General features: G+C 40.0%; 1 protein-coding gene across 1 annotated transcript in view; it reads left to right on the top strand.

Annotated features, from left to right (window-relative positions):
• znf644b (zinc finger protein 644b) overlaps positions 1–11738 on the top strand; it is a gene marked incomplete at its 5' end in the record, with an annotated part of 28192 nt that extends 16454 nt beyond the window's left edge. The window contains 5 exon segments of the mRNA XM_081380147.1: positions 1842–4577; positions 4736–5284; positions 9907–10032; positions 10114–10219; positions 10296–11738. Of these exon segments, the coding sequence (XP_081236273.1) occupies positions 1842–4577; positions 4736–5284; positions 9907–10032; positions 10114–10219; positions 10296–10509 (3731 nt within the window). The 3' untranslated portion in view covers positions 10510–11738.
• Between the last annotated feature and the right edge of the window lie 2810 nt (positions 11739–14548).

Below are 14548 nucleotides of genomic sequence, written 5' to 3'. Positions count from 1 at the left end.
GAGAGGAGAGAGAGAGCACATGACATATGTGTGTCGTGTAAGTGTTAAGTGCTCTTTTACTTGTGCAGTTAATTTAGTCTGATCACAGGGGGACCTCCTCTGATTCATTGTTGTTTGTGAATTCAAACATGTTCATTACTGAGCATATTTCAAGGAGGGAAGAAAGAGAGTTAGAGCGAGATTGAGAAAAAGAGCTAATCGCTTCAGATTGATCTCCGCGCCGAGCGTAAATGTATTTAAGCTCATAATCCTTGTAAATAGCTTCCAGCAAGGCAAAGGCAGCCTTTTAACATTGACTAAATGAAGTAAATAGAAGCGAATGAATTTTTAAAAGACGCATTGCAGTTGAACCCTGTTTGTTATGTATGGAACAGATCAGTGTGGAAACTGGAAGCTAATGAGGCCTGTAAATTTAAAGCTAAAATCATATTCTGAGGCTTTGCCACCCTGCTGTTTAGGGGTTTGCAGTGAAGTTCGTTTTTAAATGCAGAGCGTCTGTTCTCCCTCCGAAAGCCCCTCACACCCCAACAGATGGAGAGAATATGGAGCTCGGAAGGTTTACCTAGGAGGTGGTAACAGTGAAGCCACTCATTAACACTGAATTTAACACTTCGTTAGCAACGCGGCTTCCTGTTGAGAGCAGCTAGTGCTGAATGTCAAATCCTCAGAGCATACACTGTGGCCTAGCAGGACAACAGCAAGCCTGGGCCCCTTTAACACACCCTTTAAACACACTCCTGTTGTCCCACAGGTTTGCTGGTGTCGAGCTGCTGAAAACCATCAAATATAATTAGATTGGCTGATGACACCTGAGGTATATTTCTCTGGCTAGTCTTGAACGGGAGCGTTTCTACCTGAGTGTGTGTGTGTGTGTGTGTGTGTGTGTCTGTCTCTGTGTATGTTTGTGCAGTGTGCCAATTTGTCAGGTTTGAAGCAACAACAGTCTCGTGCTGGGATGTGCTTTGGCACCATCAGAGAGTGATAAGACAGAATAATATGATCTTATTGGTGGTGTGCTTTGTTCCCATGGAAATTGGTCAATTTTAGCAGGCGGCTGAGAACTTTGGTGGGAGAAACAGGAAGGTTAGATCCCAGAGGTGCATTCACATAATTAAGCTTCCTCACCAGGACTTCCAGGGCTAACATTGGGGTGTGTTGTGAAAAGAAGCGTTGACAGTGGGTGTTTGGGATTGTGGCAAAAGAAAAAAAAAAAGAAGAAAAAAGTTGGCTTCTTTAGGCCACTATTAGTTCATTTTAGAAAGCTCTAAATTATTTGATGCTCCCTATATTTCAAGATGCATTTTTTTCATAGGATCTATAAAATTATATAAAGAAATATTAATATGAATATGTACATTAACGTATGAATTAACTCTTTTGTGTTGATTGTTTTTAATTTCTGAATTAAAAATCATTGAAACGACTGTTCTTATATCATATGAATTATAATATTTTAACAAAACTGCCTTCAGCTGCTTATTCATATTTGAAATCATTTTGAGCAGCAAAAGTTATGTGGTGCAGCCTATGTGCTCCAAACAACTTACAGAAATATGCAGGAAAAAAAGATATCATTGAGAGGACCTTCTTCATTAATATTCTTGATATTTATTATCTTGTAAAATATATTTTAATACAATTCTTTATCATTTGTTTTCATTAAATCAAAACATTTCTTGATAAGTTTAAAAAAACGCATGAAACCAACATGAATACAAATAGTAATTTTCTAAGAACTTGGCCTTTTCTTTATCAGGGACACAGTCCACCATGTCATTGACCCCTAAAACAAGTTATATGGAGATGAGATTTGAAACTGATCACTTGTCTCTCTTTCACAGATCGTCTTTTCTCCATTATGGCGGCAGTAAAAGAGAGCACAGAGGAAGACAAAGAGGTAGAATCTTCCTTGACAAGCATATCTTCTCCCAACAACAACAATAACAACTTGGATCCACCAGAGCCCCTGCCCTTGGACAGTCCCCAAAACCCTTTAAATGGAGTCCAGCCGAACCCATTTGTCTGTGGTAGCATCCCTGCTGCCCCCAGCACAAACGACTCATTGCCTTCAGGAGCACTTGTTAATGGAGCTGCTTCACACTGTACCTCAGAGGAGTCCTGCGTCCACAACAAAGACGTGTCCCCTCTGCCCGGGACAGACACTAGCCCTGAGGTGTTACCGCCTCCCAGTGAGCTTCAATCAGACACCCGGCAGAAAGCAGAAGGGTGCGCCCTAAAAGTGCAGCCCGCACGGGCCTCATCTGAATCAAACAACATTGACGGCGAGGCCCCCCTAGATGTGCTGGTGGGGGAAGGCTTGGATACCAGGCCAATCAGTCGACTGTTAGCTAGAAAGGGAATCAAAACAGGGTGCTTATGGGACTTTGATTCTGAGTTGTCAGAGAGTTCTTCTGATGACTGTGATGGTCTAACTTGGGGCCTGCAGGAGAAGTTCATGCGGATACTGTTGAAAAGCAGTGTAGCAGGTGATGGGGTAAGAACAAAGGTGGAGATTGATGGGGCTCCAACTGCCAACCAAAGACAGAGGATGCGTAAAAAACGTACCATGGAGAGGGCTGACACTGGAGGACAGGTTTATGATGGCTTTGATTACACTTCCCAGAATTCCCTATCTGACGAAGACTCCGATTTTGAGTCGTCCATTAACAAAGAACATGCCTTAAGGAAAGAGCCGGAAAGTTTGAAAGCATATGCCGGCTTGCGCCTGGAGAAATTCTGCGACAAGTCAGCTGCCATGAAGGAGCTAATTTCAAGCGAGAAGGAAGAGAGATGTGATGAAGGCGGCAGCGACATAGAAACAAACACCTACATGGGTGAAAAATCGGCACGGTTAAAGACAGAGACAAAAACAGACGAAGAGCTTTCCTTTTTCCCGTGTTCAAAGTGCAACGATAATTTCAAGGAGAAAAGGCATTTGCATAGGCATATGATGTATCATTTAGATAAGAATAAAAAGGTGAGACAGGAACACGTTCCCCGACCCTTTATATGTAGAGAGTGTGGGCGTTCATTTCGAGACATAACCTCTCTGCAAAAGCACATTATAATCCACCAGGTGCGGAGGGAGAGGCTGATGGAAGAGATTAAAGGTTTCAGTAAGATAGATGTCGAGGGAAGAAGAGCTTGTCTTCAGTGTCCCCAGTGTGTCTTTGGAACGAAATGCCCCAAAACTTTCGTCCATCATGGCAAAACTAATGAGAAGGAGAAGTTGTCTTATAGCTGTGAGGAATGTGATCACATGACTACAACTGAAATGGAGGCACATGAGTGTACAGCTCACCACACCACATGTGGCAAGACTGGCAACTCTTTTGAATGTCAAAATTGCACATTTAGAAGTATGAATATATATAGTCTCAGAAAGCATGTGGAGCTCATCCACGGGCAGCCATATTATGAGAATTATGAACCTCAATCACACCGCAATGTAGATGATCACATAAAAGCTTTGTTTGACCAACCTAAAACCAAGGACTCATCTTTATTGATGCCAAAGATTCAAAGCACAGAGAAGCGGTCTGTTAGGGACAGAGGTGAGCTGCCCTTTGGGCCCAATGGCTCAGCTGACCTTAATGTGAGAAGCAAAGAAACACAAGAAGCCTGTGACGGTTTCAGCTCCTCCCTGATCAAATGGAGCCCTGGCAGCCCTGCAAACAAGCTGTCACCATTCTCACTGAGAAGTGACAAGCCAAGCAAATTATCCCCTCTGCCTACAGAGAAAATAGACGTGACTACAGGTCTCCCGTACGTCGAAGAAGACAATCAAGAATATGAAAGCGCTGTCTCCGAAAAGAGGACAAAATATCTTTCCAGCTTTGACGTACATCTTACAACGAAAACAGAGATCGTGAGTAAAGCAGCCTGTCTGAACCCTGGCACTGAGAGCCATCCCAAAGATCCTTCAACTGGCAGTACTTTAGCGCTGCAAACGCTGAAGCACAAAATACCGTCGAAAAGAAAAATGTCAATCCCTTATCGCAACACCCATGCCAATATTCCTCATGTGCGTCTTCCAAAATCTGAGCCTGAGTCTCCACAATGGGACTCTACTACACCACAAGAGGGAGATGACAATGAAGGTGCTCAGGATTTCAGCGACTGCACCAAAGAGTCTCCGGATCAGTGTAATAGCAATACCCCCAGTGAATATTTCATCCCTCTCCACAACAACATTCTGGACTATGCCAATTATACTAATCCAGACAATAGTAGAGTGGAGGACAGTGATGAAATTTGTACTTTTATAGTGAAGGAGGAGTGTGTTGAAAGTATAATAAGTGAGGAAAACCCTGATCATGTTGTTTATCAGCAAAGCGATCCTTATGCAGAGTATATCGTCAACCCTTTGTCTTTGGTGGGCAGGAAGTGCTGTCCCTACTGTCCCGCAGTGTTTGAGTCTGGGGTGGGCTTGTCTAACCATGTGAGAGGACACTTACATAGGGTTGGGCTGAGTTATGATGCTCGTCACGTGGTGTCACCTGAGCAAGTGGCATCTCAGGACCGCCAGCCTCGCATACGCAGAAAAAATCCCTCAGTGAATCGCAGAATCAGAAAAGGTGATTATTGTTCACCTTTCCTTGTTCAAGTCATTGTGATTTTAGATAATGCTCTCAAGCTAAAATCACACATGCATAACCCATATTTATGTATGTGTACAAACATTTCTACATGTAACTTATTAATTTAAAGTAATTATGTGCTTTCATCATGGCAGATAAGCCAGAGTCTAAAACCGAGCACACCTGTCCCCTGTGCCTGGGCTGGTTTGACACTAAGACCGGCCTCTCCAATCATGTGCGGGGTCATCTGAAGCGGATTGGCAAGCCTATTTCGGGTGCTAGCAAGTCACCTCTCTGCATTCTGACAGAACTTCTTCAGGATGAAGTGGAGTACAAGAACATTATGAGGGTATTTGGTTCCAGACCGCACTTTTCAAAACCTTTTGTCTCTCAAAAGTTTGCCAGCAGTGATGGACTGTTTCTTACATCTTCTGGCATTCCTATGAAGATTCATCATGCCACTGGCACACCAGACGAAGGGCAATGGACTATGATCAGGCGCCCCCAGGTCGACAGGGAGAGGAAGAGGACCAATAAGGTCCGATCTAGCACTTTAGAGGATCTGCTGGGAAATAGGAAAGTGGAGCAGGAAATGGAGGTCGAAGGCCACTCTGAGGATGCCAGTACTCCTTTGACCATCTCCTACACTAGTGGCAGTATACCCAGATCACCATCTGTGAAGCTGGATCCTACCTGGAGCCAAGGTTAGGAACCACACAATCACTCAATCGTGTCATTTGCTGTTATCCAGAAAACATATTAAATATTAATTTACATAGGAAATCTTATTTTATGTCAGCCTCTGAAATTGAGATGAAAAACATCATGCAGCTGCCCCCCATGCAGTAAAGTACCTTTATTTAAAATTTGAAGACATTAGTAGTCTGTATTTTGAAGAAATGGCCCTCAGCCATTAATGATGAAATATTTATTTCTAATTATGTTTTCTCACCAACAGCTTAAATTTGTGTAATTGTCTCTGAGACATAGAGGTGAACAAGTTAATAATTAGACCCCCAATCAGTGACAGAAGTTTTTTTTTTCTCAACCAAGATACATAATGTTTGAGTTGATTAGCTTTCTGTGTTTGTTTAGAGATACTACATTTATTTGATAATAGCATTAAACAAACCAACAAGCCACTGTTTTATATGCCTGCAAATCTGTACCTGGATTGCATAAAAAGTGATAGTGCACCCAAATATGAAAATATCCCAGTGTCATGTCTGTTTTATGGAAGCATGTTTCTGCCACTGAATACATAATAAAGATAATTATGACTTTTTACCAAACAATATAGATGTTTTTGTTCTTAGAATTGTGAGACATGAACTAGAAGTCATAATTGTGAGATATAAACTTGCAATTACGTGAAAAAAGTATTAATTGCGAGAAAAAGGCAATTATATCTCATATCTCTATATATTTATATCTCAGAATTCCTCTAATTTGCAAGATAATCACAATTACATGTTTTAATTTTTATTCTATGGCGGAAACAAGCTTCCATTTTGTCCAAATCAAATCATGGTATTATATACATACATACATACTTTTTTTTTTTTTATCAAAAGCAAAATGAAGACTGAGTGTATATATATATATATATATATATATATATATATATATATATATATATATATATATATATATATATATATATATATATATATATATATATATATATATATATATATATATATAAATAATAATAATAATAATAATAAAAAAGCACAACTTGAAACTGATTGGGTTACAGCTGTTAGGGGTTTATTAAGGGAAAAATATCACTGGATAGCATCTTAAATTTTAGTTTGTTCCTCACACAAAGATATCGTACCATTACTAAAGCTTTGAATATAGGAATATAGCGCACAAGCCACAATTTTCTTTTGGCAAACAAAAGAAAGAGGTTATTATTTGTAAAAATCTTTTTGTTGTCCCTAGCGGCTCAGAAATTTAAATGTCATATTTAAGATGACAATACCTTACTTATGTTTAATTACAAATGCCCATTTAGCTTCAAGTTTAGTGGTTGAAAAATAATTAGGCTTGTAATTGGCCATTCATTTCTGTTTTCTCATGCATTGTGAATGGACAAAGAGAGCTTGGAAGTGCCATTGATACTGAGCAATTTTAGTAAAAACAAAACCCCTCCATGACAAGAATCTTTTGCCTGTTCACTGACAGCTGAGCGTATGATCTGTCTTGTTTCGAGTGATGTTGAATCAAAGAATCTGAGAGTGACAGACAGGTGAGGTTTCAGATATCTGGGTCACAATCCAGCGTTGAACATTCTTTATTCCCACAACATAAGGTTTTTATTGTTGTTAGTCTTTTGTTAATAGTTATAGCCCTCGAAGTGCAAATAAGAAAGTAGTTTAAGTGCTGTAGCATTGATTTGAGATATTTACAGTAAGCATGGGTAAAGATGATCAATACAGTGTAACATGACTGCACAGCCTTGTTTCACAGCCGCTCTCATATGTTTTTCCACCTCTTCTGCCTTCATTATTTACAGTGCACCTTAAAACCCAATTTCAGTCATACACTCCGTATTAAATATGTATGACAGACGCCTCATATTTAAGACACAGTTCTCTTCCTGTAACCTTGAAGTTGCCAGTTGATTCCATTAAAAGAGAGAGGGAACACAAGATTCAGAGAGTGCAGGGTAAAAGTTTGCCACTCATTGAAATATTGTAGCAGGTACAAAAAGAATGAATGTCATCAAAAGTGGCTTTGAAATTCAAATGTAAAACGCATAGCTCTCTTTTATGTACTGGAAACACATCAGCTGTATTTGCACATCTTTGTTTCATGCATACCCAAATGAAACTCATTTCATAGTAATAAAAAAACAACAACAACTAATTAATGAAGTTTCACAATCAAATGTATTTTACAGGTTGTCTGTTTTAATTGGATAAACAGTGATTAGTCAATTTGATTTGATTATTCAGCCAGATTCATATAATCAGGTCTGTTGCTTTGTTTTTGCTAGAACTCTCTGAAGGAAGTTCACTGAGGGCAGTTAGGAAAAAAAAGGGACATTTGTTATTTTCAGAATAGTTTTGATAGATACACCTGTAAATGGTGACTTTTAAATTGTGATATTTTTTCTAATCAAATAGGCAAGCCTATTTCGGGCGCTAGCAAGTCACCTCTCTGCATTCTGATAGAACTTCTTCTGGATGAGGTGGAGTACAGGAACATTATGAGGGTGTTTGGTTCCAGACCGCACTTATCAAAACATTTTGTCTCTCAAAAGTGTGCCAGCAGTGATGGCAAACTTGGGCATTGACATTTTCAGTAATGAACTGGTGACTCTGTTTTTACCTGTCAGTGTCTGTGAATCAGTTTGTAGACTATTTCAATAAGAAACTGTCATCTCAAAAGTTTTGTGTATGTCCTTTTGTTACTATTACCCAGAGTGACCAAAAGACCATGACTTTGGTATTTTTCCATCTTCCATTATGTTTGTATTAGGGCTATCAATTCAGCATGATTTGGTACAATTGATTAATAATAAAAATAATCAAATTGTCCTACAATACAAGAAATTAACTTAAATGCAAATCATATTTTTGATATGAACGAGTTAAAAACCATCCACAAAGGACACGTTATTGTGTTCAAAAACATTAAAACAGAGTGCCATGGAATGGAACATAATGTTGTGTTCTGGAGATGCAGTTTTGAAACCTTGTTAACTTTCCACAGTGTTTTAAAAATGTGGCACTTCTGGTACAAGATGCTGAAAAAACAGCATCCTTTTGACATCTACATGACCAACCATTAAAAATAGTGCAGACAGAATGTAGAATATTTGCAAACAGCACTGCAAAGTTGTGTGGTTGGAACGACAGCTCTCGACCTGTGGTTAGAAGCATAGTTTCTTGTTTGCATGACATTTGGACTTAATAAATCCATATCTGGTACCTCAAGTTTGGACACATTTAGATGATAAAGACACAAACACCTCAGGGAATTCTCGCACCATTTCATCAGTTTGCTCTTTCAACGGAGTAAACGAAACTACAGGTGGAGGAACAGCATCTCTCCACACTTGCCTCCCTGTCAAGTTATTACCCAGAATTACAGAAACACCATTCACGGGTGATGATGGACGCCCTTCAAGGGTTACTTCTCCTTCAACTAAATCCGATTTTAAGTTAGGCTAACTCTGTGCAAAGGAATGGACAAAGTCTGCAGCCTTATTCCCCTTATTAATCCCCCTATTAATACAAAAATGTAGATTTGACTCTAAAATGAACGATTCAGATGCCACAGTATCTCTAATAATCTTAACTTGTACTTTGTCAATGCCATCAGGTACAGACACAAAACCCTCAGTAATAAACAGAGCATAATTTTAATCAAAATTGGTCCTTAGCAATTTAGCAAGTCCTCACAATATAGGTACAATTTACAGAAGTGGACAGTGTGTCTACTAATAATGTAGGAACAACCAAATTTACCTTTTTACCTCACAACCTCAGTGTGCCTGCCAACACCGGACATTCCAGTGTCCAGTGTTAAAGCAATAATGGCATTATGGCAAACATTAACATATATAACGTATTTGTTTTATACATTTACGGACTAGCCCCCATTTGTAACAGCCGGCTCTTAGGCTGCAACAAAAAGTAGATCAGACATGTCAATTCTTAAAAAAAACAAAACATTTATTTTAATGCAAGGAAAACAAACATAAATATAACATAAACAAAGAAACGTGTCAGGGCCAGGCTGGACCATCGAACTCCATGCCGGAGACGATCACCCAAAACAACGCTCCCACATGAACAGTTTCAGCAACATTTAACTCGGCATCCAACAAGTGTCGTGTGTCGGCCCCTCCAAACGGCACCTAAAACCACACGAACAGCCTAGGCTGGGACGTCACACAGCTGTAGATTTGCATTAACTGGACGCATTTCATCTGAAAGTACAATGAGAGGAGATGAGTAGTTTCAAACATTGCCCCTAAAAAACAAACAAACAAACCATCAAACTGATTGCAGATACTTGCTGAGAACATACAGTACGACTACATGTCCTCATGAACAGAGCGCACAGCCGATATTTATTATATGAAAACAGATGGAGTGGGAGGTGATGACACTCAGGGAATCACAGTTTTATTTTCTTCAAGCTGCTGTGTTCCTTTTCTAAATTACACTCATGTAGCCGTATAACCATGCTTTTGCTATTTATAGAGCAGTCATGAGTGGAGTGCAGCTACAGAAAGAAAGCATGAGGTCATCTAACTGTTATTTAAACACTCATTAGCTCAAAACTTTTTTATTTATGTGTAATCCAGAGAGGTTTGCAGCGAATAAGAAGATCTGCATCCACTGCAACGCGACGTTCCACAGCGCCGTAAGCCTGTCCAATCATCTTCGAGCATATGCGCGACGGAAGGAAATCGCCTTATTAGAAGGAACAAGTAGGGTTTCATACTTGTTCTTCCAATCTGTTCTAGCCACTCAGCTTTTCATTGATTATAATTACATCATTTGTTTCACAGCATATGACTGTAAACAGAAGAGGCCGAGATCAAGGCCTGGGCCAAAAAGGAAGGCGTTTTCATCTTCACACGCCGTCTCTGAAGTGATCTACAAAATGACCTGCAGGTACTTTACAACACTCCTGTACTTCATCACCACACTCTCTCCAACCAGCTCTCATATCTTTCTTTATTTCCCCCAGGTTCTGCGATCTGATCTTCCAGGGTCCTCAGTCAATTCAGGAAGACTGGATCAAGCACTTGCAGAGGCATCTTATGCACACGAGTATCCCCGGCATGGGTGCAGGTATGGTGGAGGTTTCAGCGCTGTGTAAAGAGCTGTGTTCCCCATCTCCCCCCGAGCGCCTGCTCCTGGATACACACCCTCCTCTCAGTCTGCCTGAGGGGGTCTCCTAAGCCACGTTTACACACCAGCTACGCTCACTGTACACCTGTTCTGCACATGTTCATAAACAAATAAACATATAATATGCATCTCTATATGAATACAGAATAGAAATATAATATAAATGAAAGATTTTCTTATATTGCATATTATTCATTTTTCTCTTTGTTTTATTTCCCGATTTTATTGTATCGATCTTCGGTTGTTCTTAAGGGCATGCTATTTGCAACATAGATTTAGAGTTCGGCTATATTTAGATCTTGGATGTGCACATTAGGCAGTCTCTCGCTGCAGACTGCAGTTCTCAGCTGCTGTGACTTGCAAGTCTAAAATCCAGCGGCTTGTAGAAACTATCCAAATCATAGAATTCAGAGGTCACTGTTTAGAACATGGCACTATGACGATCAAGATCACTTGATTTAATGCTACTTACTGTAATTTTGCGGCGCAAAGTTTATTTACACTGACAAAAACACACGTATAACCAATTTTTGAGAGAGTATATTAACATTATAATATATCTACAGTAGTGCTTTATTTCTGGTTAAAAATTCTTATATTTACTCTTATGCATCATTTAACACGTTAGGGGAACATTTTCATATTGCGGATAAAACATGTAACGCAATCTTTTATTATTTTTGTTTTCAATGCTATTATCAAAGAAATGAACTGTGAACTTTATGAATATATCAATGATTATTTTTCAAAGCTTTCTAGTTGTTTAGTAATAGTAATATCATGGGCAATACTGTCATAATGCAATATTAATTAGTTCTATCTATATAATGTCAGAAAAATGTCATCGTTCTATATTATTGTTGTAAGTTGCTGAAACCTCTGCAAATGCTATTTTTGGTCATCATTTTATGGTGCTACAATGTAACGTATGTCACACAAATGCATAATAACGCAACTAATTATCATGTTTTACTTTAGGATACTAAAGGGAATCTTTACCACTCATTCTTTCTGAGGTAAATGATTTCTTTGCATTTGATTTTAAATAAAGCTGGTGGTAAAGACCAATTGGAGGAATAGTCCTCCATGCCTTGGTCAGCCCTTCAAATAGTTACCATGTAACTATGTACCATTACTTGGTGATGATAATGTGCAAGCACATACCGATCAATTAAGGTATACAATGTGTTAATGAGCCGAGCAAGCGTTAACACGTTGTATTTATGTCTCTGTTAAGTCACTAATAGCCAATTAAAATGTAATTGTGATTTAAACCTTTGCATCTTTTTCTGCTGTAATATTTATTTACACTGCCACTTTGTTGACAAAGGCTCTGTCCAACACTGTCGTTACGTAAGTCTCAAGGATTTATCAGCTCTGTTTTCGTGTAGTAGAGGAATAGCTCTGATAATATCAGAGAAAGCGGCTTGACCGGGGTTCATCAGTAAGCGTCTGGACCGGGATGCGACCTCACAGTTTGTCCCGGGCAGGGCTTAGACTGGCGATCAAAGCTGTACAAACCAATTGTCGTCACGTTCCTCCGGAGGGAATTTGGAGTACATTAATGCCCCTGCTTTGGGAAATAATTGTATCTCTCTGTGACTTCATTAGGCTCTCCTGGACAAATCAAAAGGCACTCCACCAAGGCTGGAAGCTGCATGGTGGGCAGACAGTGTCCCAAAGGGCTGAATGAATAAAAAACGAGGGATTATAATGAGATTGAGCTAACCATGACCAGGATTGAGTTTTTCCATTATACCATCGGCAGCTTTAAGAATGAGGTGGACGAGGGGGGAGGCAGGAACATAAAGAAATGTGTAAGATCCACACCAGCCATCTGCCACGGGGTTGTGCCGCTGACAGACCAGAGCACGCTTATCATTAGGCAGTGAATCAAAGAGGCCTGCTCTCTGGAGATTCCTCCATTAAAACAGTATACAAGTGTCATCACTTCTCAGTGTGCAAGAGAGCACATCTTATCTGAAATCAGGAGGCATAATGACTCGGCTTTGGAAAACAAGAAAGAGGCTTTCTATTAATCACCATATTTTATTTGTTAAATCAAACCTCCGCATTGTATAAGGAAGAGATGCATATACTGTATGTTATTTCATATTAATGGTGAAACCTTAGGTGGCAATCAAAATCGCCCTGTGGCGGATAAGCACGGTCTTAATATTTCATTGGCGCAATTGTGACAAAGGCAGACTAGGGACCTCAGGATGGATAGAGAGGGTTTATCTCACATTACATTTATCTCCCGATCATAGTCTCAGGTGCACCTGAGGAGATGCTGTTGATTGATTGATTGACGGACACTCTTTTTACCCTTTCTTAGTGTTTTGTCTCCTAAGACTGTCACTCGTCTTGACTTTTTTCCCTCCTCTGAAGTGACAGGAGCGACTCAGGGATCAGGACCAGTGACCGAGCCCTCGCCGTTGTTGACCGTGCCCTTGCTTTTGCTTTCGGTCATTCCTAAAGTGTAAGAGCCTACACTTCCTCTGTGAAAAAGAGAAAAGAAAAGAGAGAGTGTGAGAACAAAAAATCAATAGGTTTCCATTATCTGGTTGGGCAGTGTCACTGGCCTGTCAATGATCCCGCTACAGTCCCGGCACAAGGGTGAGACGAGCCCCCAGTCAATCGCCACTGACAAGAGGAAAACATGCTGACAGCAACCAGGAACAAGTCAGAACACAGATTTGCACTTCAAGCGATCGTCCGAGGGGGCGGTGTGAGGGGCCACTGAACGACGAGGGGCCAGACTCGGGCTGAGAGGGGGGCATGGTACAGGGGGCTCTGGCCGGGTTTTCACCCCCTTGTCTGAACGTCTCACTCCCCCTCACAAACGCTTTTATCCTCGCATCAATTATTTACCTCTGGATACACCAAAGGAAACCCAGGTGCACTGATTGTGGCCAAGAGAAATTCATCACCTTCGTTGTTGCCACAAGAGCTCTCTGTTCCGTTCCTTCTCTTTCTCCCCCCTTTCTCACTGTCCCACAAAATAAATAATAAAAATAATAGTATTGAATATGCATGTTGGTGTATTTTGTGCCACTGAATGTAGATCATTTTAAATGTAAGCAATCTACACAGTATCTCATGATTTTAATGTGATGCTTGAAAACATTTGTAAAAAAAAACTAAATTTGTTTCTTTTTAGCATGGGCTGTTTTGAGTTTTACTTACACGAAAAGTTAAGATTTTGTTTATTCAAATTCATTGGAGAAATCAATTGTACAAAGTGTAGTAAAAAAAAAAAAAAAAAAAAGACAAGTGTAGAGTACTTTGCCTCTAGAGTATCTCTAGAACAATGAGAAACAGCCTATAAGTTAAGTCCAGTTTTACAGACTCGTTGTGGGGTGTTAGTATCAGCCCTCCATTTGAACCCTCTTAAACCAAACCCTCTCCCGCTGACCGCTAAGAGAGACATCAACCACTCCACAAAACCAGAGAAATCAATACATTTTGACAAGGATGAAACCTGTTTGGGATGCACCATTTTTGTGCTCCAAAAATATGCTTTAGCCCTTGTCACATTCAATTATATCTGTGGTTCACCACAGTCAGCTTTTATGGAGCAGGAAATCCATTCCTCCCTCTCAGTGTTTATATCTGTATTTCTTGTAGTACTGTGATTTTAAACGCTGTTTATTCTTAAACATAAAGGTGAAATTGCAACTGTATCGTTACTAATTATGTGGAACTAGGTCTTATAACAAAGGTTAATGAGAAATTAGCTCGCCCATTCGCTCTAAATTATTTCTAATGGACGGTTTTTTCAAAAGGCTTCAAGCTCTCGGGGCATCATCTGACATGCGGTATATAGAGCCTATTAATTAATGCGCTTTCCCGCCAATTGTTTTTCAATTAGTCCGCCTTCTTTTTTTCCCTGAGTTCCCTTTCCTTGTCTACTGCACTAATTCGGTATAGTGGATGACTGCAGGGAATTCAGGTTAATATGTTGACAAGCCTCGAACAATAGCGAGTCATGTCGCTGTGCACGCTCGGCTGGTTCGGTTCATTTCAGCAGCTGACAGCAGGTCCTAATCATCCGTTGCCCTAAAGACACGTCATTACGTACCATTA

This window comes from Scardinius erythrophthalmus (genome assembly GCF_964197995.2).
Source record: "Scardinius erythrophthalmus genome assembly, chromosome: 12".
Lineage (NCBI taxonomy): Eukaryota > Metazoa > Chordata > Actinopteri > Cypriniformes > Leuciscidae > Scardinius > Scardinius erythrophthalmus.
This window is presented reverse-complemented; position numbering and strand designations above follow the sequence as displayed.